The sequence below is a fragment of the Asparagus officinalis genome, chromosome 1 (assembly GCF_001876935.1).
Source record: "Asparagus officinalis chromosome 1, Aspof.V1, whole genome shotgun sequence".
Taxonomy (NCBI): domain Eukaryota; kingdom Viridiplantae; phylum Streptophyta; class Magnoliopsida; order Asparagales; family Asparagaceae; genus Asparagus; species Asparagus officinalis.
The window spans coordinates 2,512,543-2,537,579 of NC_033794.1; the positions used below are offsets into that span (position 1 = coordinate 2,512,543).

Here is a 25,037-nt window from a genome sequence, read left to right on the forward strand (position 1 = left end):
GACCATAATCATTAACGAAAATGAAATAAACATAACAGACTACTATTCTGTGCATAGATGAATTCCTTCTGGTATCTTCCCTGTACAAGCAAGTCTATGGCTGCAAATCAAAAGGAAACCAACAAAACAACCATTAATGAATAGAGATGCAAAACTGAACAACGCTGCTAGGTGTTGCATTAGGCTGGAAAGGAGAGGCTAACATCTGACTGCAGAATATAAATATATTATAACAATCGTCAAACAAATATATAAGAGCCTCAACTTTCCGTACGTCACTCACACTTGTCGAATCCTGCAAAACACTGATACAGCAGAGTCAGTTAATCAGAGTTTCTAATATCAGCGATGCCGTGGTGCATAACTCAAGAGTAATAAGAATAGGTAGCCTAAACATAATATAGTAAGTTATTAAATGATGAAATCTGATGTATGACAGTTCTATGGTCCTTCCCAACTATTTCACATCCAAACACCCACTATAGCAACAATACATATATAAGCACCCAAATACATTGAGGGAACAGAACACATATGCCCACCTACTTTCTAAGAAACCATCCAACACAGCTTCAAGTCCTATGTCCATATTCACATTTCTCTCTTTTATAAGCAAAACACGAGTTCAACATACGCTTAATTAGCAGACACAAAAAGACCCATACTTTCAACAAAAAGAAGGGAAGGAAAATAAACCACAGCCTTCCCCTCCTCATCCCTATCCTAATATCCGGAACTCATACTACAAGAACGAGAGAGCCGATAGGATAATGGCGGCACCCCTATTCCAGTCACGACACCAATCTCCTCATCTCCTGCTACAGTACTGTATTGCTTCCGGCACCCAGGGCAGCGTCCATCAGCCTCAAGTATCCTCTTGTGGCAGAACAGACATAGGTGGAAACCACAAGAACATGGAAGGAAGCTCGAGTCAGTGAGATCCAGGTCCTCATAGCATATAGGGCATGACGATGGTGGGCGAGAGAGAATACCACGGTGGTTATTAGCAGGGAAGCTCCGTTGCTTCGATAGGTTAGGCAGGCTCTGAGGGCGGAAGGCATCATCGGGTCTCCAGGCTCTAGGAATAGTTCGATCAGGCTCCTGCTTCAAAGGATCAACAGGCTTTGTTCTCGATGCGGTTATCTGTGAATCATCAGCTTTAAGCTGATGATCCTGCCCATTGTCGGGGGATACAGAGAGGGCATCTGCCATAGCTTCCCAGTCATCAAGGCCACCTCCATCCTTCTCTCCTCTCTCCTCGTCGTTCTCATCCTCAGCATCACTGACACTTCTTGAGCAGGATCCAGTACTGCTGCTCCCACTGCTGCTAGTGCTATTACGATTGGGACACTCCTTTCTCGAAGGTTTCGCAGTGGGATGGTGGGTCGGGGATTCTGCATCGCTGTTGTCATGGAGAGTTGATCCATCATGCTCCAAATCTGCAACTGCAGACTGACGACGCTTTCCCCTTTCTTCTGATCTCCCCTCTGAAATTGACTGAAGGGGTGAGGTCGGAGAGGTACCCATACTTGTGTCTTTGAAGTCTTTGTGCTTTACTGCAGTTACCAACCAACCACACAAAAGATAACACAATTATAGACATGCACAAAACCTTGTCCCCGTAATAGAAATAGTTGGAAGTGAGGGGCTTCAAAATGTGAATATTAGCATCATATCAAAATCAAAATTATAAAGTAGAAGGAAGAATTCATTTTTCACAATACAAAGCAAGATAGATATAAAGAGATCAAACCATCTGTTTTACTGAATTCTCCGGAAAGGACACGTAAACACAAAATAGGACTGGAAAAAGATAGGAACAATTTTTTGCAACCAAATTCCAAAGCGACAACCAATAACTGCATTTAGTTTCAGAAAATGAACAGGGCATCTGGCTCAATTTCATGGAAATAAGTAATATCCAAAAATAGAGAGGTGACAGAAGAATAAATGAGTGAAAGTTAGGAAGAAAACAATATAAAAGTTTGATTTTTGCTAAATAAAATTTTTAATTTATCACTTTTTCCAACTAAAAAAATATAAAGATAAGCAAAAGCAGAAGTACCAAGAGATTTTTTTTTTTTTAAGTCAAGAAAAGAGGTCCCTTTTTCTCATATGCTTGAGAAAAATAACCTAGTAACAAAGTTAATTCTCAAATCTCAAAGAATAAGAAGCAAATAGTAAGATATTATGTATCATGAATCAATCATCTCAAAATCACAGGAAAAATATCAAATTGGCAAGGCAGCATCAAGCTGATCCAATTCCCCCAAATGCCTACACAAATAACATGTGAACAACAACGGATATTCACAGGCTAAATAGAAAAATTGCAAAAGGTATTCAATTGTTCAACATGCAATAAACAATAACCCTAAAATTAACAAAAACATCCAATTTCGAAAATACAAAATAAACTACGTTAAATTAAATTACCTTGAGAAAGCCATTGCTCCCTCCTCGCATCAAGCTTACACTGCTTCAACTTCGCCGACCTATTCGCCTACAAACACCCAAACAAACAATAAATCCTCAAAAAACGCCCAAAAAATCGATTTTTGAATTCGAACCGAGAGCTTACCCTCTTCTTCTTCCCGGTTTCCCTCGCAGCCGTGGGAACCACTGGAGCGTCGTTGGCCATGGCGTCGAATCCCATCTCCATAGAAAACCCTAGCCCTCAAAAAACCCTATAGAGAGAGAAAAGGAGAGAGGAAACGAAGGGGGATTTGGACAAGAGAGGGAGGGGAGAGATGAGAGGGAACTGGATAACGAAAGGGGGGGGGGGGGGATTTCGGTTTCGTTTCTTCCGCTTCAAGCTCCGTAACGGGGGGCCGCCTTCAATTGAGGGCCTCGGTACGATTCTAATTTACGGTTATGCCCTTGGATCCGGCTTTTATTTACGGGATATTTTAATCCTGAGCTAGTAGTTTCAAAAGTTTAAAAGATCTGAAGGGCTTTTTTAAAGGGTTAATTACAAAGTGGCGCCCCGTAATTCTAGTTGTTACAAATGGACCCCTATAGTTCTAATTGCTGCGAATACCTTCCCTTATTAAACTATTTCTAACCCACCCTTTTAGAAGTGAAAAAAATAGCAATTGGGTATCTATCTTCAACGGTAGAACTATAATAAGGGGTCTATCAGCCTCCTCAACATGTTTAACGATTTCAATATTAAAATAATTCACTTAAGGGGTCTGTTCGCAATAAGTATAACTATAAGGGATCTATTCAAGACAATTAGGGCTACATGTTTTTTTTTCTTCAATTGGATGATACTATAAGGGATATGTTTGCAATTAACCTTGTTATGGTGTTCATTCACCTAATATACGGTTTTTTGCAAAATGATGTAATGACAACCAACCACACAAAAGATAACACAATTATAGACATGCACAAAACCTTGTCCCCGTAATAGAAATAGTTGGAAGTGAGGGGCTTCAAAATGTGAATATTAGCATCATATCAAAATCAAAATTATAAAGTAGAAGGAAGAATTCATTTTTCACAATACAAAGCAAGATAGATATAAAGAGATCAAACCATCTGTTTTACTGAATTCTCCGGAAAGGACACGTAAACACAAAATAGGACTGGAAAAAGATAGGAACAATTTTTTGCAACCAAATTCCAAAGCGACAACCAATAACTGCATTTAGTTTCAGAAAATGAACAGGGCATCTGGCTCAATTTCATGGAAATAAGTAATATCCAAAAATAGAGAGGTGACAGAAGAATAAATGAGTGAAAGTTAGGAAGAAAACAATATAAAAGTTTGATTTTTGCTAAATAAAATTTTTAATTTATCACTTTTTCCAACTAAAAAAATATAAAGATAAGCAAAAGCAGAAGTACCAAGAGATTTTTTTTTTTTTAAGTCAAGAAAAGAGGTCCCTTTTTCTCATATGCTTGAGAAAAATAACCTAGTAACAAAGTTAATTCTCAAATCTCAAAGAATAAGAAGCAAATAGTAAGATATTATGTATCATGAATCAATCATCTCAAAATCACAGGAAAAATATCAAATTGGCAAGGCAGCATCAAGCTGATCCAATTCCCCCAAATGCCTACACAAATAACATGTGAACAACAACGGATATTCACAGGCTAAATAGAAAAATTGCAAAAGGTATTCAATTGTTCAACATGCAATAAACAATAACCCTAAAATTAACAAAAACATCCAATTTCGAAAATACAAAATAAACTACGTTAAATTAAATTACCTTGAGAAAGCCATTGCTCCCTCCTCGCATCAAGCTTACACTGCTTCAACTTCGCCGACCTATTCGCCTACAAACACCCAAACAAACAATAAATCCTCAAAAAACGCCCAAAAAATCGATTTTTGAATTCGAACCGAGAGCTTACCCTCTTCTTCTTCCCGGTTTCCCTCGCAGCCGTGGGAACCACTGGAGCGTCGTTGGCCATGGCGTCGAATCCCATCTCCATAGAAAACCCTAGCCCTCAAAAAACCCTATAGAGAGAGAAAAGGAGAGAGGAAACGAAGGGGGATTTGGACAAGAGAGGGAGGGGAGAGATGAGAGGGAACTGGATAACGAAAGGGGGGGGGGGGGGATTTCGGTTTCGTTTCTTCCGCTTCAAGCTCCGTAACGGGGGGCCGCCTTCAATTGAGGGCCTCGGTACGATTCTAATTTACGGTTATGCCCTTGGATCCGGCTTTTATTTACGGGATATTTTAATCCTGAGCTAGTAGTTTCAAAAGTTTAAAAGATCTGAAGGGCTTTTTTAAAGGGTTAATTACAAAGTGGCGCCCCGTAATTCTAGTTGTTACAAATGGACCCCTATAGTTCTAATTGCTGCGAATACCTTCCCTTATTAAACTATTTCTAACCCACCCTTTTAGAAGTGAAAAAAATAGCAATTGGGTATCTATCTTCAACGGTAGAACTATAATAAGGGGTCTATCAGCCTCCTCAACATGTTTAACGATTTCAATATTAAAATAATTCACTTAAGGGGTCTGTTCGCAATAAGTATAACTATAAGGGATCTATTCAAGACAATTAGGGCTACATGTTTTTTTTTCTTCAATTGGATGATACTATAAGGGATATGTTTGCAATTAACCTTGTTATGGTGTTCATTCACCTAATATACGGTTTTTTGCAAAATGATGTAATGAGAGTCCTAGCAAAACTAACTCAACCATTTGGCCGACTCCCACAGTCGTCTCTCGACCTTAGGGGAAGGAGAGCCCTAGTCAACTCTCAAAAGTTCTAGGCATTTGATTGCTTAGTAGAATTACAAGCCCTTGGTTTTTTATCAAGGTAAGTCCAAGGCGCGACAGATGGTCGAATCCTCCGGTGCAACTCGACCATCATGGCTAATTTCAAGACCATGGTACCTTATCAGGGGTAAACCCAAGGCACAATCACAGAGGACCCGGGCCCCACCGACTTATCGAGTCAACTCTCTGGTGTCGACACCAAAGGCGATATTGGTCGGCATGAGAGATCTGGACCTCTCATACGAGTCGACATCTTTATATCGACTCAAAAGACGGTTATTAGCTAAGACGAGACGATATTCCAACCAGTCGGACATGCCGACATTCTTGAGTCAACGCGAAAGGCGGTGTCGGTCGACCCCATCATCAATGACGACCCTACTTAGGGTACTCGACCACTCATTGGGCAATTCTTAGAAGCAACTGGAGGGACATCCCATGCTACCAATTAAATTGAGAATTCGACCTCAGCTCCAAGCCTCAATCCCAGAGCATTGTCAACATTGCCATCCACCTCGGATAAGTCTTATTTGGATTTTGGCCTGATAGGTCTCCATGACTTGTCAGCTCAATCACTTCCTAGAAAATGCGGAGACACCCTCTCCCATGCTGAAGTGACTTCTCATCCAGTCGCCAACCGACACTTATAAAGCTAGGGATGATTCAGTATGCCTACGTGCCTCATACCACGCTATCAATCACTTCCCGGAAAAAATACGGAGACACCATCTTCCATGCCGAAGTGACTTCCCCTCCAGTCATCAGCCGACACTTGTAAAACAAGGAATGACTCACCCTCCAGCTCACATTTGGTGACCGCCATTTTGCATGGTCGAACAGATTAATCTGCGGAGGATCATCCTCTTTATATACAAAGGCTATTCTCCATAGCGAAGGGGGAGAGGTTCGCAATCTAAAACCCCCTAAAGCATAGATGACACAAAAAGAAGAACACACAGCTCTTCGTCTAAACAGAGGAGCTCACATAGACCCTCTAGGCATGCACGTTACCACCTTAAGAACCACATCTGTTCTTGACCTTCCTCATCCCCATTCGAGTTTCACTAACTTGACTCTCGGAGGGACCACGAGGGAATCGGTCCTCGTCCTCTTATGGTTTCTTCTTATATGCGCAGCGTGAACATCGAGCCCTCGTTCAAGAACTAGGCATAAAGTCGACGAAGGGAGTGGACCCTCCATCATCCTTCATCACCCCGCAATCATCCTCTTCTGGATTAATCAGATGTTTGATATTGATCATCAACAAACCTTTTTCAAAAATAAGATTTAGGGGACTACTTCTGTTATTGTGTCTTCAGTCGTCAAATTATGGCCCCTTGTCAACAACAGGCAATATCCTCCGTCATGCACCATTTAGTCAACTCGACGCTTAGGACAGCCAGAGTTCCGACCTAGCTGACTCGCTGAGTCAACATCTCGTTAGGTCGACTCAGTTCGACTCAAATGGCGGTACTTATTGGTCCTCTCATCAAAGACGACTCACTACAAGTCCACTCAACCAGATAATTAGTATGCGTCTCGCTAGATCGACTCGAAAGACGTTACTTCTGAACACATCTCGATATAAGTCGAAAGACAACTTTGACCTCGAATCCCCCGCTGACAGTGCGTCGACATCATATTAAATACTTGGCAGGCGCCATCATTTCTTCATCATCGATACTATTTACGACACATCGAACCACGCCGCCTTCATGCGCCACCTATCACATTTCACTAATGCCGAAGTGATAGAGCTCTCCGTGACCACTCCACAGTTAACACGCGTAAAGTCGACGTTGACTCAGCCGCCAGCTCAGACTTGGTGTCAAAAGACTAAAATACCCCTCCTGCATGGCTATAAGAGGAAAAAAAACTATTCCCAATGGGAGGGTAAGTAATTTCTTAGAATTTTTCTCCATTGCACCAGAGAACTCGCACAGTTCACCACTTTCCCACTCAAGTATATTATAGGCGTCAAAAAATACTGATAGATATCCAAACATAGCTCAAGACAATAAGAAGATCATCCAAAGATCACATAAAATAACCTTACGCTGTCTCGAAATGATCAAGATAGTGTAGACTGTCTCACACGCGAGACAAAGTTGACTGTCTCACGGTGCGAGGCAGTGATGACTGTCTCGCACATGCGAGATAGTGTAGACTGTCTCACAGTGCGAGACAGTGTCTACTGTCTCGCACAAGAGACAGCTCTGAAATGATCAAAAGTTGCTGAAATAACTGCATAACACGTGTCCATTAACTGCCAAAGAACGTGAAAAATAACGTGGGCGAGAATCACGTGGATAACTATCAAAATAACGGAGTTTGAAACGTGGGAAGACAATTACAATGGAAACCGTCGGGCAGTTTGGGTTTTCCGAGACAGTCTTTACTGTCTCGGAAGCCGAGACAGCCATTACTATAAATACCTCCCAATGGCCATTACCGAGGAAGATTCGAGTAGATCGGAGCATAGAGAGGAGAATACTTGAGCCTTTTGATAATTCATTGAGATTTAAGCTTCGACTTAATCTTGAGAAGAGTGTTCATCTTACTTTGATAAGATATTCACTGATTTTCATTCTTTGTTCATCTTACTTTGATAAGATATTCACTGATTTTCATTCTTGCTTCTAAACGAAGGAAGAATACCAAATACTCTCACAATCTGTGAATCGGTGGTCCACGAGTCAAAGCACTCCCGGCACAGGCAAAGTCCCACAAAGCAGAAATCGATAAACGATTTTTGTGTTATTTTCTGAAAAAATTATAATTTTTCTTTTGTTGTGTGAAAAAAGTCTTATAAAAAGGCTATTTCTTTTGAATTTGCTGTAATCGACCGAAGATATAATGAATTCCACAATAAAATCAACTTTTGATGAAAACATACATCACTAACTTGATCGTCGGAGGAACAACAGGAGAACTAGTCTCTGTCCTCTTACGTGTCGCTATTTGTTCACGAAAGAGCAACTCAACTCAAAACCAGATATTTCGAGAAGTTAGCGGCCTCTAATTTAACCTTACCCATATTACATTATTTGTATGATTATTAACATCAACAACTTCCAAATCACTTGATATTTTGGGGAATGGGTCAGAATATCAATTTTCGGTGGACTAGTGTCAAATAGGGTGTGAAAGATTTACGGGGCTAATATGAAAAAAACATTAAAATTTCTCAAATCATAGTTTAAATGCTCAACTTAACTAAAAACGTGAAAGCATTCTTAATAAAATTAGCCTCAAATTCATTAATCTAAAATCAAGATGATTGTAAATCATCATATGAGTACGTGTATTCGGACGCGGATCTAAATACTTATATTTTTAAAAGGTTAGGATATGCGCAATGGATATGTATCCGGTTGGATATAAGTACGTAGTATATGTTTATGTATGTAGAATTTATAAGGGGATAAATCCAAAGATCTTTATTCTTTACATCCCTTTTTTGGACTGAGAAATTAGAAGAGAGCCATAGGCAATTAGGGGATAGTGGTTTTTAGGGCCACTATATGAGGAGATTTTTGCATTTAATTTCAAGATTAATTTTCCGAGGTGGGAGATTAATGTGCAATAAGATAACTAATTGTGGGCCCTTGCCGTGTATAATTACACTTGCACGCCATCTATGACCATCATCTTTGTTTGAACACATGATTAACTCTTTGTTAGTCAAGTTAATCTAAACCGAACATCTGTGTTTTTGTGATTTAGTTTTTGCTTGTCGAGGCTTGTAATATCTATTAGCAGAGGTATATTTACGTCTCTATTTGTTATAATGATTAAGTAAAAAATTATGTAGATGTAGATGACTAGAGTTACGCAAATTAAGGTCACAGTGTAATAACACTAATGATAGTTTAAAGAGAATATTGATATTTTAAGTAGCGAAACCCTCTATTTCATAGCTTGCTTTTACTCTACAGGTTGATGCATGGAAACTCTTAGTTTTTTTGGTTTTCTAAATCTAAATATCTGGAACAACGTGGCATAAAACATGTTCATGTCTAAATTTTTGAGGAGAGCTTTGTCATAAATATTTCACGTTCTTCAAGTCTCCAACTACTCAAAAAACGACTCAACACTATAAAATGAGGGGGGAAAAATAAAAAATTCATGTCTAAATCTTTATTGTTAAAGTTCATGTCAAAGATGTAGAATATTTTTATTATTGTAATAAATGCAGGATTCTTCAAAGTTGTAAAGCTGTTGGAGTTGGAGCAAAAATAATTTGGAGAATTTGACTTTTGTTTCCCCATTTTGGAGAAATTCTGTTGGAGATGCTCTTAGGATTTCAACATTAACATTGCCATTTGGCCCATTTTTAGTCACTATTGCAAGAAACTTATTTATAAAAACCGACCCATTTGCATTTTATTTGTCAAAACCGACCCAGTTTCAGCCAAGTGGTTGAAAGTGGGTCGGTTTTGACAAATAAGTTGAGAATGAATCGTTTTTTATAAATAAGTTTCAAAATGGGTTTGGTTTCAAAATTTGTCCATGAGATCTATTATATGCTTCAACAAATGCCACCAAAACTCTCCCTCCACAAATTACTATTTTACATTCAAAATTGGTAGACCATCATTCACTCTATTTTCCAAACTACATCTTTTTATTTTTTCTTCAAACAGAAGTAAACAGAGAGACGGCACCCCCTCAACTCCTAGAGAACCGCGGAAACGACCGCCCCCATCTCTTTCTCTCTAAAAAATACTTTTCAAACCCCATTCTCTCTCTCTCTCTCTTTCTCTCTCCTCCGCCGTCCTCCGATTTCCTCTCTCTCCAACCACCGCTGATCTCTCTCTCTCACCCGATCTAGGGTTTCCCCGCTCCCAGATCCCGATATCCGAAACCCTAGATCGAATCTTCAGCTGAATCCGATCCAGATCTCTCTCTCTCTCTTCGATCATGGAGGCAATGGAGGAATTGACTCAGCTCTCTCAGTCAATGGTGCAGGCCGCAGCTCTCCTCGCCGACGAGGACGTCGACGAGTCGTCGCCGGCGTCGTCGAAGCGGAGCTCCACTTTCCTCAACGTCGTCGCTCTCGGCAACGTCGTAAGTTGAACCTGGTTTGGCTTCTGAGTTGTTGTTTCGATTATTGTGCTGATGAGCTGATTCTTGGTAGGGCGCGGGGAAATCTGCGGTGCTGAACAGTTTGATAGGGCATCCGGTGCTGGTAATGATGGGAAAATTTTGAGTTGTTGGGTGATTTTGTAAATTTTGAGTGTAATTGTGAAATTGATGTGCAGCCGACGGGGGAGAATGGGGCGACGAGGGCGGGGATCAGTATTGACTTGCAGAGAGATGGGTCGCTGGGCAGTAAAGCGATCATATTGCAGATTGATAACAAATCTCAGCAGGTTTCAGCGAGTAAGTAGGAGAATTTTTCCTGTTCGGGATGAACGTTATTTGTGAATTGAGTTGATGTTGCGTTCTTATAGTTGGTTTGGCTGTTGTATAGGTGCTCTTAGGCATTCTCTACAAGATAGGTTGAGCAAGGGGAGCAGGGGTCAAGGAGATGAGATATATTTAAAACTCCGCACCAGTACAGGTTTGTTTGCCCATTATCTCTCCCATGCAGGATTATTCTTTACACAATAATTACATAACAAGGTAGATACATGACAATTGTCGAGTATCAGAGGCATATGAGTTGCATGAATCGAGCACAGGTTGCCAGTGAGCTTGCTAAGCTGGTATGACCATACACAAGCATGGACACAAGCATCTGTGATGTAAAACTTGGATTATTTCGAGGTCTATCCTCCATCATTTACCTCTACCACACAACACTTGTAAACACAGTGAGGTAGGAACCGGTCCTGGCCGGCGTGCTAGGTAATTTGGTTAGACCACTGACTACATGTTAGGCATCCCCAAGCACCTAGAACCGTATGGTCGTCCTTTAAACAATACATACAGATGTTCCCTTATTGGGTAAAAATTTCTGCAGTACATATTGGCATAATGATCACATGTTAACCAAAATTAAAACGGAAAATCCTAAAGTTTCAACATAAAGATGGGGAAAAGGATGAAGAGGGTAGTATTTGCTATCATCTTGCTTGCCTTTCTTCTATCTTCTGCTCCTTTGCTACCTCCCTTTCATCACCTTATTCTCTTTGAGTATCCCAAGGAGGTTGCATTTGAATTGTGTCACAAATAGGTTCAGATTGATGTTGAAAATAAAAAAATGACTTATGTAACGCTTGACATCCTGTTAAGGGTTTAGGAAAAGAAAAAGCATAGAAAAAACGTAACGCATAATGTAGTTTATATTGTTTATTAATTATTTAGATATTTTATAAATACTAACAATTCATAATAACTTTAATACTTAGAATCATCAAACTTTTCAAACATTGCATCACAATTATCAAATATAAAAATATAGTATCACAATTTCTTAACAAAAGTTAGTCATATATGACTAACAAACATTCAAAAAAGCATCAACAAATGATCAAATACGTTACTATCATCAAGATTAAGGCAATAAAAATAGGTCTAAAATAAACCAAACACTTCCAACTCTCGAGTTCTTAGCTTTACAAAAATATTCTAATTCCTCAAGTTCACCACATAAACCAAACTAAACATGATTATGTAACAAAAGTAAGAAATTTTGCATATGCACAGATCATGTGCAAACTTAATTTCACAAAATCTAGTATTAGCTGAAAACTAAATACTAAAATCTAATCAAAATCAAGTAATACCTGAAAGTAATTATCTTCCCAACACAATTAACCCACTAATTAATCTTTGTACTCTAATTTTATGACAGATCAAAAATTATGTTGAAGGGTAAAATAATGGAGCAACAAGTTTGATATGATTTAGGGTAAATTGGCAATATAAAAGATTGAAATTTGGAAGATAATTTCAGAATCACTATTTATTTAAAGGATATAAATTGAGGTGCCCGATACACAATCATAAAATGAAAAGTTTACCTTATCGGAGTCGCAGAAGCCGCCAATAGTTGGAGGAGCTTCAGAGGAGGTAATGAGTTATGGTTTGGGTTGGAGGACTCGAAGAGATTGCATATTTGCAGGAAGAGAATAGGGTGATCGAGACTAAAAGGGGTAGGGTTTTAATGATTCGAAACGGTGGAGATGCATCCTATTGTCCTAATCAGAGATGCAATTTAAACTAAAAAACATCATGTTAATTGGTTATATAATGTAACGAACATTTAACGCAATATAACGTGTTTTTTTGGGTTAAATAGTTTCAGCATTAAATGGATGTGTTACATAACAAGAGGGCATCGTTAAGTTACAAAATGGGTTATAACGGGTTTCTTCAGCACTGGTTCAGATAATGGCTGATAACAAATTTCTGGTATTTCTGATTCGTTCTGACCAGTTTTGACAATAAAACATGCAAAAAGGAACTTATTTTAGGCTAATTTCTTTTTCCTTGTTGGACTTTCCTTATTCTAAAATAAAAAGCATGCAAAGATGGAGTAGATACTAAGTTGAGGGCTGCATTGCTTTAATGTGTTGCTTCAAAGGTGAGAGTGACTTAAAATGCTGGAGGAATAATAGCTTTTAGGGTTGGAGAGGAAAACATGAAGTAAACCAAACAAGATCATATGTTGTTTTCCCCCCTCTTATGGTGGATGTGATTTGGATTTCCATGCACTTGGAGCAGAGAGTGCTAAGTTTTGCTTAACTGAGTGCAGTTGTTGGTGGGAACGTTCTCTCGTATAGCTATTGCTTGGTCATCTACCATTTGATACTTGCATAAGGTGATCTTAATGCACATTCACGATAATTTGAGATAATCGGTCAGTTAATGTTCATAAAACCGTCATGTAACATAACTTATTTTCTGGTAGGTCACTTAGTTATTGCCTTATTGGGTTCCCTTATCTATGCCACTATTTTGCTGCACTTTAATTTCCGCCTAGTTGCTTCTGTACAGCTACTTTGTTATCAATCTCATATGTTCTTCTTTCCTCCAGCTCCTCCGTTGAAATTAATTGATCTTCCAGGCTTAGATCAGAGGGTTATGGATGATTCAATGGTGAGCAGCTGCTAGCATTTTTTTACATCTAAATGTTTGATTCATTTCATGACTTCTTGTCTTCCTAATACAGCCGTCAGCGTGCATGATTAGACATGGATTAACCTTCACTAGGAATTAAGTGTAGAATGTAGAAGTTTATGAACAAACATCAATATGAGGCTTAACGTTTCTATTGTTTTTCTCTAGAATGATTTTTATGTGATAGTTGTTAAATTCCTATTCCACACATATCAGATCTATTAGTGATTACTTTTTTAGTGTCTGCAATTTAGATGGTTGGTGAATATTTTTTTTTATTTTTTTTTGGTTTTTTGGTAAATGATGGGTGTAAATCTCTTACTCAGGTTACTGACTACGCTGCACGTAATGATGCAATATTACTAGTTGTAGTGCCAGCTGCCCAAGCACCAGAAATTTCTTCTTCTCGTGCCCTCAGACTGGCCAAGGAACTTGATGCTGAAGGTTTGTATTTCCTCTGCGCTGTTTTCGTAACTATGAAAATAAAAATTAGAACAATGTTTATGCAAAGTTTGGGTGTTTAGTAAATGGTTTTGCTGCACAGCCTATACATAAATTATGACCATTGGCTCATGATAGAACTTTTTATCTATTTGTAGGGACAAGAACAATTGGAGTTATTAGCAAAATTGATCTAGTAACTACAGACCAGAAGGTTCTTGCAGCTGTTCAGGCTCTTCTGTTGAATCAGGGGCCATCAAAAACTTCTGATATTCCATGGGTGGCTCTGATTGGCCAATCTGTTTCTATTGCTTCAGCACAAGCTGGATCAGTTGGTGAAAATTCACTTGAAACTGCTTGGAAAGCTGAGAGTGAAAGTCTCAGATCTATACTGACTGGAGCCCCTCAGAGTAAGCTTGGTAGGGTAGCTTTGGTAGATACCCTTGCCAAACAAATACGTAAGCGAATGAAAGTCAGGCTTCCCAACCTTCTCTCTGGGTAAACTACTACGAGTTCTTTTGGCATAGTTTCTAGCTATATTGTGTTATTTAGTGACGAAGTACTAGCATCTTCTGTATCAATTGATGTCAGAAATGAATATGCAGCACGGTTTCAAACTTCAATTCAGCTCCAAGTGATGTGTCTGTCTGAAGTTAGCATAAGTTAGCACAGATATATTGTTGATTTTAAGTTAGCATAACTATTTCTGAAGTTTATTATAGAGAATGAATGAGGAAAAGCAGGACTAAGAACTTGTGTAGTTGATCTCAAAAGTTTGTTGTCTACTGAAACTATGCTAACTTCTGTTTAAAAAAGATATTTCTTTGCTTCCTTCTTTTCTCTTTATTTTTTAATTCTTTTTGAGTTACAGCCTCTCTGTTCTCTCAAATATTTTCAGGTTGCAGGGAAAGTCTCAGATTGTGGGGAATGAATTGGTAAGACTTGGTGAACAAATGGTACACAGCGCTGAAGGAACTAGGGCCATTGCTTTGGAACTCTGCAGAGAATTTGAGGATAAATTCCTCGAACATATTGCCACTGGTGAGGTCAGTAGTTACTTCAGTCTCTTCTTTTATCATTCCATGGTGTGCGCATGCAATTTATTCAATTCAAGTTTGTTTGAGTTAATAGAGTTGCACCACATGCTTGTTTTTTGTACGTTTTTGTTCCTTCATGGAAACATACATGCAACTAGATACATGTAGAATCGTCCTTTTTGTCTTGAAGTTCAACACCTTTTGTCAATATCATGATGGTGTAGACAATTTCAGAGTTTCATTCGCATTCATTTGGTTCTAGATGCTTATTATCATAACTCTCCAATTTTTCTAGTGCGTTATATTTGTTTCCTTTGGGGGTACTATAAATTATGTACTGTGATTTATTATCAGGGTGGAGGATGGAAAGTTGTTGCTAGTTTTGAAGGAAATTTTCCCAACAGAATCAAACAGCTTCCACTTGACAGACATTTTGATATAAATAATGTGAAAAGAGTATGTTCTCACTTATAAATAACTTTTATATCTCTTTGACGATTAAAGTCTAATTGTTCTCTGGTATCTTATCCTCTATTTAGATTGTCCTCGAAGCAGATGGTTATCAACCTTACTTGATATCTCCTGAAAAGGGGTTAAGATCTTTAATAAAAGGTGTTCTGGAGCTCGCAAAAGAACCTTCGCGCCTTTGTGTAGACGAGGTGATCTCACCATCCTGATATGATAGCTTTGTTTATTTGTTTTGAATGCGCACGCGTGCGCACACACATTTGCAGTTCGTGTTCCTCATGTAATGGATACCGGAGTCAGTGCTCTGGAGATGTTGAGAATCTTTTTTTTTAATGTTTGGGGAGGTGGGGGAGGGGGTGGAGTGCTGGGTAGGGGTAGCATCATTGTTAATGTTGAATGTGGACTATTTGCATTGCACAGCAGTTTCTCTATTAAGCTGAGCATCATTCTTAAAGCTGAATATGGATAATTTGCATTGCACGACAGTTTGTCTAGTAAGCTATACGTCATGTACAGTGATGGCCATAGTGTGATGCTCAGCTTTGCATGATGGCACCATATTTGATGCCATCTAAAGAAAAATGTACTAGGTAGTGGTGTTAGGTGTGCTCTAGGTTTGATGTGCGTGCACGTTTAAGATATCAGGGGAGAGACACAATTGTCTTTTCCCTTTGCCTTTCTATTATTTAACTATTAATAGTAAACCAAAAGTTCCAAAACTAGTATCAAAATTGTGGAGCTAAAGAAATTCAAGAAAAGGTTGACTGGCCAAAATTGAGTTTATAAACAGTGCTGTTATGGTTGCTTGGCTGCATTTCTGATGAGCAATTTTTTTAACCTGTCAGAAGGTAGGGCCCTTCCTAGCAAATTTCTATGACGGATTCAAAAGAGATAATGGCTTTATGCTATCTTATTGTTACTCTTTGGTCTGTTTTGTCTGGTTTGAAATAGGTTTTTACTATATATTACGATCCTTGTCCTTTAAATTTACTTGGTTCCTTATCGGGTTTGAGGATTTACCCACTAATTGATTTGCTGGCTCTGCCCTAATGTTTAGCAGACTTTAATATTAAGCATCTAAATCACATAAAAAGATGCTCACTTCTGCCATTTTGGTATTAGTATTTGTTAGCCATGCTTTAAATACCTTCCATCTCTTGGGGAGGATGTAGATTATTCTTATTGTGTTCTGGAGATCTTATGTGATGTTACCCTAGGGAACATGACACTGATTATCAATAATTTTTGTAGATTTGGTAAACTGATGGAACAAAATAGCTAAGTTGATTATTCATCTGTTTATCTTAATGTATTGACTGTTCAAACAGGTGCATCGTGTTCTGCTTGATATAGTTTCTTCTGTTGCAAATGCTACACCTGGACTAGGTAGATACCCACCATTCAAGTGTGAGGTAATTCTCCTCTCTGCGGTCACCATACATAAGTAACTAACCTGTTATTTTCCTTGTAGCATGTTTAATAGACAAATAGTTTGCCAAAATCTAATAGTTGAAAAATTCTTTCAAGGTTGTTGCCATTGCATCTGCTGCTTTGGAAAGGTTTAAAAATGAGGCCAAAAAGATGGTTGTTGCTCTAGTTGATATGGAACGTGCTTTTGTTCCTCCACAACATTTCATCCGCTTAGTTCAAAGGAGGTTAGCTCGACTTGCTCAATGGCCTATTCAATTTTATTAATGTGTGGCTGGAAGATTATGTTCTTACAAATTTTGGCTGCCCATGTGCGTTTGTGTCTAATTAAAGAACTTTTCTATATATTTGTACCACAAAGTTATCTGTCCTGCTAGATTTTTGTTTTCTCATGATGTTGAACATTTTTCTTCTTTATTCAATTGGCACCGTATTATTTTGTAGCAACAATGTAGTTCTGAATAGTGCATGGTCTAGACATTTTACTGTCGCATATTGTCTTAATTTGTGATGGTTAACAGCTAGTAGTAGCTTATCTTGAATTTTCTTTTATCAGCAGCAAGTATCCTAAAGATTCTGCCTCGCTATATTGTTCTGGTGTTTTCCACAAACACTTGCCCACACTATATAATTTTTCTTTTTCTGTTATGCTTTGCCAGGATGGAGAGACAGCGGCGTGAAGATGAGCTGAAGAATCGATCCTCAAAGAAAGCACATGAGGCGGAACAAGCCATATTAAACAGAGTTGGTTATTTTATTCATTCTCATCTGAAATACACACTCAGACACAACCTCACAAGTGCACGAGATAAAGAAACGACCTTTGTCACAGACACAAGCTCACAAATACACAAGAAAAATAAACACTCTTTGTTATGTACTTTAGTATTTCCATCTTGACTGCAACAGTCAGCTGATTGCATGTTTTTGTTTGCTAATTGTTGACAAACTAAGGCAACAAGCCCTCAAACAGGATCCCAGCAAACAGGTGGTACCTTGAAATCAATGAAAGAGAAAAACCAAAGTGATAAAGATGCGAAAGAGGGTTCAACATTACAAATTGCTGGTCCTGCTGGAGAAATAACAGCAGGTTGATTTGTTGCTACATTGATATAAATCATGAATGTTCTGTTGTATATGATTTTCTGTGTTACATGACAGATGACTGTCTGTGTGACATATCATGCATATATTTACCTTCTTGTATCCACCGGTATTGCTGTTGTTTTTGTGGGATTATATGTCATCACTGTCTATACGTCAAATTGTATATTATCGTTGAGTTTATTTATGTTGGTAGTTGAGATCTGTAACAACAATAACACTTACATGATGAATCAACTCATATAACAGACTTTACATAAAACAATATTGCTTCAGAATTGCTAAATCATTGTCAACATAAGATAATCATAAAGCGATTCTTGGTCAACATAAGATTTTCATAAAGCGATTCTTGAAAAGAAGCAACACATAAAAGGATTAAACAAAATATTGCAGTGACAACTATGTTGTTTCATTTATTATTCATCCATGTCCATCTTCTGGTTACCTTATAGTATTCTTACATTTATCTTATTTTTGTTTGTGAGGATTTATTCCATCTTCTGGTTACCTTATAGTATTCTTACATTTATCTTATTTTTGTTTGTGAGGATTTATTCCATATCTTCGCTTTTTTTTAATGTTGTATAGGATATTTGCTGAAAAAAAGTGCCAAAACGAATGGCTGGAGCAGGCGATGGTTTGTGTTGAATGAAAAAAGTGGAAAAGTTAGTATTACACTCTTTATTTTTTTGCTTTTAAGGATTGTGTTTACCTCTCAAATGAAACATGCTTTAATCTATAATGTTTTCTTCACCTAGCTTGGATACACAAAGAAGGAAGAGGAGAGACAATTCCGTGGTGTCATCATTTTGGAGGTACACTTCACCTCCACTGTTGCTTTTAGACATTCTGAATTCGCAGAAGACATTTTATTTTACTGCAGAATAAGTCCTTTATGCAGCTAAGTTTGTTGGATTATGTTTAGGGAGTCAGGGACTGTTGTAGAGGTTCTATATATTTTTTGTTAAACATTATAATGTGGGAATAAACTGAGATAGCATGCATGGTTTTTCAATCATTCTACATTTTCTAAAGTTGTCATTATAATGTGGGAATAAACTGAGATAGCATGCATGGTTTTTCAATCATTCTACATTTTCTAAAGTTGAAGCTGTAACTTTTTAACTGTAATCTTGTTCATGCATGGTTTTTCAATCATTCTACATTTTCTAAAGTTGAAGCTGTAACTTTTTAACTGTAATCTTGTTCTATGTTGTGAAAAATCCCAATTTTATTTGTATGATCTCTGATATTGATTCATGACAGTATAATGACTCTTAGCTTCTGCTAAATGAAGGGATATTAAATTATTCAAATTGGTACTTTTACTGTAATAAAATGTGGACATGTTTTTTTGTAAAAATTACCAACCAATTTATTTCAAATTTATTTGACTGAACTGATGTGTTATTGTCATGATGAAGTTACTATTTTGCAAAACTTGCAATTTATTCTACAAATATGGGGACCATGATGAACCTACAGTTCTGTTTAAAATGCCTTCAAAGTGTAATAGATTATGCTCCTAGAGTTGCATCTCTGACTACAGCAGAACCCATCACCATTGGGCTTTTGTGAGGGTAGGGATTCATGCTTTTTGAAAGAAAGCCGAGTATTAGGGTTGTGGGATGAAATTTGTGGTCTCATATTGAACATAGTACAGGTGAGTAGGCTAAAAGTATGAGATTGAAGGTTTTTGCGGTCTTATGCATCAATTGTCAGTCACTTGACCTAGTTAAGATGTATACGAGGAAGACATATCCTGTATTTTCCTTCTCTGGTTACCAGATTTCAACTAACTAAATTATTTGATGTTAGATGTTGAGTCATATACTCTTAAAGAATTGTAGGTTGAACTTGCTAGCATAAGCAGTTAGCAAGTGGGTCACTACTCTCTCATGATCTTTTCGTGTTTGTATGCCTTGTAGGACTGTAGTGTGGAAGAGGCGGATGATGAGGAACCCCCTAAAAGTTCCAAGGAATCAAAGAAAGCAAATGGATCGGATACTAGAAAAGTTTCAAATCTTGTCTTCAAGATAACGAGCAAGGTCGCTTACAAAACTGTTCTTAAGGGTAAGTTCTTCGTCAATAGATGTAAAGCTTCATTCAAATGCTTTTCGCATTACATACTTCTTCCTTGATGTTCCATGACTAACAAAATATACTGCTGATGTTGTAGCTCATAGTGCTGTTGTCTTGAAGGCTGAGAACATGGCGGACAAAGTTGAATGGGTTAACAAAATAAGAAATTTAACCCAATCATCTAAGGGAAGTGCAAAGGGACCTGGTCCTGAAACTACTTCCTCAATGAGGCAAAGCCACTCAGATGGTTCTCTAGTAAGTCTGTAACTGATTCATTTGTTGTTACTTGCTAGGCTTAGGAGTGATTACTTGTGCTGTTGCAATCAACAGATGGAATTCGTCTTGTTATTAGAGATGAAAATAACTAAGTAAACATGCTTCCTTAAAGGGGAGAAAGAACCAAGGAGAACAGAAATCCTATTTTGCCTTTTAATTCAACATTACTTTTGAGCTTGAGAAGTTTGTGTTACTTAGAATATGTTGGTGATTACATTATTCTTGAAGCTTCATGTTCATTTTTCCTCCTAAGTGGTGTGTAATTGTTATTTGGTTTTGTTATTTCTGGATTTTTAAAATAATGTAGATGATTTGTTTTGTGCAAATACTTTCTCAAAGAATAGTGGACCCTAAAACTTGGTATGAAGGCTTTATTGTTGTAAAACATGCATGTTAATTAAATGCAGATCTCCATTTTCGTAAATCATTTGCTCCCCCTTCACTTTATTTTGCAAAGAGATTCTATGCTTATGCTGATCATACATGATATTTTGGAAGTAAATATCATGTTATCTAACCGAATTCTATAAAGTGACTTTTACACCTTTCCCAGTAGAGTTTTCTGTAATGAGATTTCAAATTCTTTCTATCCCTGTGTAAATTTTAGGACACAATGACGAGAAGACCTGCTGATCCTGAAGAAGAACTTAGATGGATGTCCCAGGAAGTTCGAGGTTACGTAGAAGCTGTTTTGAACAGTCTTGCTGCAAACATTCCAAAGGTGAAAAGATTGTTTTCCCTAGATATCGCCATTATAGTTCATATTTTTATTCACATTTACAGAATCTTCCCTTAATGATTGAGCAGGCTGTTGTGCTTTGTCAAGTGGAAAAAGCTAAAGAAGATATGCTGAATCAATTGTATAGTTCTGTAAGGTTAGTCATGCATTGTTTGAAAATTTGGCTACTTATATATATGATTGCATTAACAAGACATTTTGGATTCATGATTAATTTAACATCATTGTTTATCATATAGTGCTCAGAGCAATGTAAAGATTGAAGAGCTTCTACAAGAGGATCAAAATGTCAAGCGGAGGCGAGAGAAGTTCCAAAAGCAGTCATCTCTGCTCTCGAAGCTTACTCGTCAGTTAAGCATCCATGACAACCGAGCAGCAACTGCTGGTTGGTCTGATAGCAGCGGTGGAGCAGGTAAGTTATTTGCATAAATAAGGTTAGGATGAGATTTTAAAATCGTGAGTTGCCTGCCTAATTAAAAAAAAATTCAAACTCAAAATGTATGATGGGAGTTCCTCTGATATCCAGCCACCCATCTTGAGTGGGAGAAGTATTTTCCAATATAACTTGCTTCTCTGGAGATGGCTGGATGACTTGGTCACGTGTTTGGCTTTCCACGTTTTCATAATTTGAGGGAAATTTATCTGTTAACCTTGATAGATTAATGAACTGCAAAAGTGCATAAAACTTGTTCCTCAGATTTTGGCGAGTGTGGAACCTGTGGTTTAGGGTAAAAATTCCGTAGATAGCCTCTTTGTAATATATCATTCGGTATATCATGCATGATGCACGTACCACTAATATCTGTCTATGCAATCACTATATCTATTAGTGCAGCAACGGTTGCACTGACAGATATGTGACCGCACTGATATGCTAAGGGTACTCCTCTCCTTCCATAATCCTGGCACAATATTCTGTGAAGGACCCTCTGGAGGAATTGTTTTTTTCTTTCGTGATTCGTACCCTCCAATATTCTCCATTAGTCACACCTTCAACAATGGCTTATTTTCATATGATATTTCAGAGAGTCCAAGGACACCAAGAGTCGAATCCGGTGATGACTGGAGATCAGCATTTGGTTCAGCGTCAAATGGACCATTAAGTCATTCTAACTCCACTGGTAGGTCAAGCAGTGCCAATGGTCACAGCCGAAGGCATGAGTCATCCCAGAATGGTGATGTAGGAGGATACGGACCGAACTCTGGCAGCCGCCGGACTCCCAACCGGCTGCCACCNNNGCCACCGGCACCCCCTGGCAGTGGCAGCTCCTCATCGATGTTCAGGTTCTAGCTAGGTTTCAGGTTTGAGGGTTTAGGTTCGATCATATATTCTTTTGTTACATTCAGCTCCCTTTTGCTTGTCAATGTTTCGACAAGTTGGGAGGTTCAGGCCATTCCAGGGGGTGGGAAAGAAGAAGCTTGTTTAACGTTTGTATCCTTACATATTGATATGATTTAGATGAATAGAGGAAATTTATTTCCTCGGAATAGAGTTCTGAGGATATACTGGAAAACAATACATCGGTGCCGTTGGTGCCTTTGTTTATCCATTGCCTTCAGTGTCGATTTTCGTATTAGTTCAAGGCGTACACAGTTCCCCTGTATTTCATGTTCCAGTTCATCAATCAGATGAAGACGATGCTTGTGTTCGGATGTAAAATTTTTTTGTTTTTTTGTTTCTCTTCTTTTCTTTTCTTTGTATGTTTTCCTTTGTATCTAGTATCAATGCTCTTGATAATACCGGATGAATTTAGCTGTTTCCATCTCAAATCCTCATCTTTCACTTGATTTCCCCCTTCCCTTTGTGTGCCTGAACGGAGAACATTTGCAAAGGAAGTGTTTTTTCTCTGAGCAGATTCATAGAATTAAACGGCCGTGTTGCTTCTTCTGAAGTTCACAGATCTATATTTGAACTGGCAACCTTTCAAGGTTCTGCAAAAATCACATCCTCTACGAGCATCAGAAAGGAAAAACAATGGGGCTATTTCGATTAGCTTATCGATCCCCTTGTGCTTTAATTCCTTGCGCGCCCTGAGAGAGTGAAAACCGATTGATAAATTGACCCGAGTTGAATGAGCTGAGGAATGTTGTCTGGAAACATTTTGATCAATCATGGAGACGAGCAACATGCCGAAACAAATAAATGGACGCATAAAGTCGAGAAACGTGGACAAACATACCAAATAATAGATCGATCAGAATCAGAGTTTCTTGTCAGCGAGACCAGGATCCTCGTCTGTGGTTCGTAGCGAAGGTAATAGCTACTCTCCTCTACGAGAACTCTGCACCTGCACCCAGTTACCATCATTTTTATTAGCTTCGGCCTCGGGTTCGTGCGTCGGCGACGAAACCACCCCCGGCTCGCTTTAGTCCTTCGAAGCTAAAGCTCCGGGGCCTTCGTCGGAAATTTCAGGTACACCCTTCGAAATTTACTGAAAGATACGCTGTCTAGTATCCAATGTTTCGATTTCGGACAGATTTTCAAACTCGACCTGTTTACGAACTTAATTGCAAAAATCGACATTATGTTTCCAACTTAATTTTCAAATTCGACACAAGTTTCAGCCAACTGGCTGAAACTTGGTCGAATTTGAAAAATAACGTACGAAACTTCGCGGGACTTCAAGTCCAGTGAAGTTTAGACCCCCGCTAATCGTGATTAAATAGGGCTTAAACTTCACGTGACTTGAAGTCCCGTGAAGTTTCGTAACTTTTTTTTTCAAGATCGACCGAGTTTCAGCCAACTGGCTGAAACTCGGTCGATTTTGATAAATAAGTTACAAATAGGTTGTTTTTTGTAATTATGTTTCTAAATAGGTTGCTTTTGAAAATTTGTCCTTCAATTTCCCGTGGTTGATGTTTTCCGTAGTGAGGCAAGGCCAAAATACCACTCACTGTTTAAAAATGCAAGAGGACGACCGTGCTAGACTTTTTTTGGTGAACTAGGTGGAATGTACGTGCATTGCATGTCATCAAATAATCTAATTATTTTATTCGGATTTATACTTTTTTTCTGAGAAATAGATTTATATCTTTATTGTAACTCATTTGTGAAATAGTTCGTGGTTACCATATGATTTGTTGTACGAAATAAAATCATGGTGTTAAACCTCTACTTGATGATGATGATATTTTGTAGACTAATATCTAACTTGATAATGCATTAAATTTAGTTATGCCTTACAAAATTTAGAACTTTGATCTAGCAGACATGTCAAATATTTCAACTTGTAATTTTAGAAATTTGATCTAACAAACATGTCAAAGAACTTTTATCTTATATAGCAAATGCATAACACCTAATTCTGGAACTTTCCGATTTTAAGATGAGTGTTTAGATTTTTTTTCTAGGAGCTTGTTTACAATTTTTGATTTTTAGGGACCTGTTTGTAATTTTTATTTTTTCCATAAGATCATCTATAATTTTAATATTTTCTTAGGAGCTTTACTAATTTTCAAACTTTTTTGGGGGCTTTGTAGTTTCATATTGTGCCAGGGGAAAATGAAAATTTTAGAATTTCGGAGGAGTTTATTATATTTTTTAATTTTGACATGTTTTTTCTATTTTTAAAGTTTTTTGGGAAGTTATTTGTTATCTTTGAATAATAAGTGGTTCTTTATAGTTTTAGATTATTCAGAGGGGTTATCGAAGATTTTTTTATTTTCAGGGTGTTTTTTATTTTCACTTTTTCCAGGGTATTTTTTGCAACTTAAGATTTTTGGAAGTTTGTTTTTAATTTTTTTAAAATTTTAGAGCATTGTATGTAATTACAAGTTGTTCATGGAACTGTTCAAATTTTACTAATTTTCAAGGTATTTTTTAGATTGTTTGATGTCTTTTTTTATAGTTTTTTTATTTTTAAGGGATTTTTTGTAATTTTTAAAAATTTTAAGGTATTGTATATAATTTCAAGTTGTATAGGGGACTATTCAAACTTATCATACTTTAGGATGAGTTTTCTAGTTTTTTAAAATTTTCAGTGAGGATGTTGTTAGTAATTTTTAAATTTCATGGTTTTGCTTGTACTTTCATACTATTCAGAAGGTTATTTAAAAATTTCATATTTTCCAGGTTGTTTTTATAAATATCCATGTAAACTCTTATTTATTGGCTTTGTAGAGCATATATCTTTCCGTC

General features: G+C 37.7%; 2 protein-coding genes across 3 annotated transcripts; one reads left to right on the plus strand and one right to left on the minus strand.

Annotated features, from left to right (window-relative positions):
• LOC109846105 lies at positions 434-4,573 on the minus strand. 2 transcript variants are annotated; one of them, XM_020415337.1, is made up of 3 exons: positions 4,372-4,573; positions 4,227-4,293; positions 434-1,556 (listed from the first exon to the last, which is right to left on the minus strand). In XM_020415337.1, exons 1-3 carry the CDS (start codon positions 4,450-4,452, stop codon positions 724-726), a joined length of 981 nt encoding a protein of 326 aa, XP_020270926.1. In that variant the 5' UTR covers positions 4,453-4,573; the 3' UTR covers positions 434-723. The 2 variants fall into 2 exon arrangements, with proteins under 2 accessions (XP_020270926.1, XP_020270922.1); XM_020415333.1 differs by lacking the exons at positions 4,227-4,293; positions 4,372-4,573 and adding exons at positions 2,437-2,503; positions 2,582-2,778.
• Positions 9,885-22,669, plus strand: LOC109846114 (dynamin-2A-like). The gene is made up of 22 exons (XM_020415344.1): positions 9,885-10,321; positions 10,392-10,442; positions 10,516-10,636; positions 10,728-10,817; positions 13,239-13,300; positions 13,648-13,765; positions 13,921-14,260; positions 14,661-14,808; positions 15,154-15,255; positions 15,339-15,458; positions 16,596-16,679; positions 16,795-16,922; positions 17,355-17,439; positions 17,650-17,785; positions 18,391-18,467; positions 18,561-18,617; positions 19,731-19,875; positions 19,982-20,139; positions 20,768-20,881; positions 20,968-21,035; positions 21,139-21,311; positions 21,925-22,669. Exons 1-22 carry the CDS (start codon positions 10,175-10,177, stop codon positions 22,188-22,190), a joined length of 2,790 nt encoding a protein of 929 aa, XP_020270933.1. The 5' UTR covers positions 9,885-10,174; the 3' UTR covers positions 22,191-22,669.

Bases quoted from the DNA above. Each gene is read 5' to 3' on its own strand.
- LOC109846105 (XM_020415337.1), bottom strand. From the start codon at position 4,452: ATGGAGATGGGATTCGACGCCATGGCCAACGACGCTCCAGTGGTTCCC. The intron at 4,294-4,371 runs GTAAGCTCTCGG...GGGTGTTTGTAG, and splicing joins AAACCGGGAAGAAGAAGAGG to GCGAATAGGTCGGCGAAGTT. The intron at 1,557-4,226 runs GTAATTTAATTT...TGGTAACTGCAG, and splicing joins GGAGCAATGGCTTTCTCAAG to TAAAGCACAAAGACTTCAAA.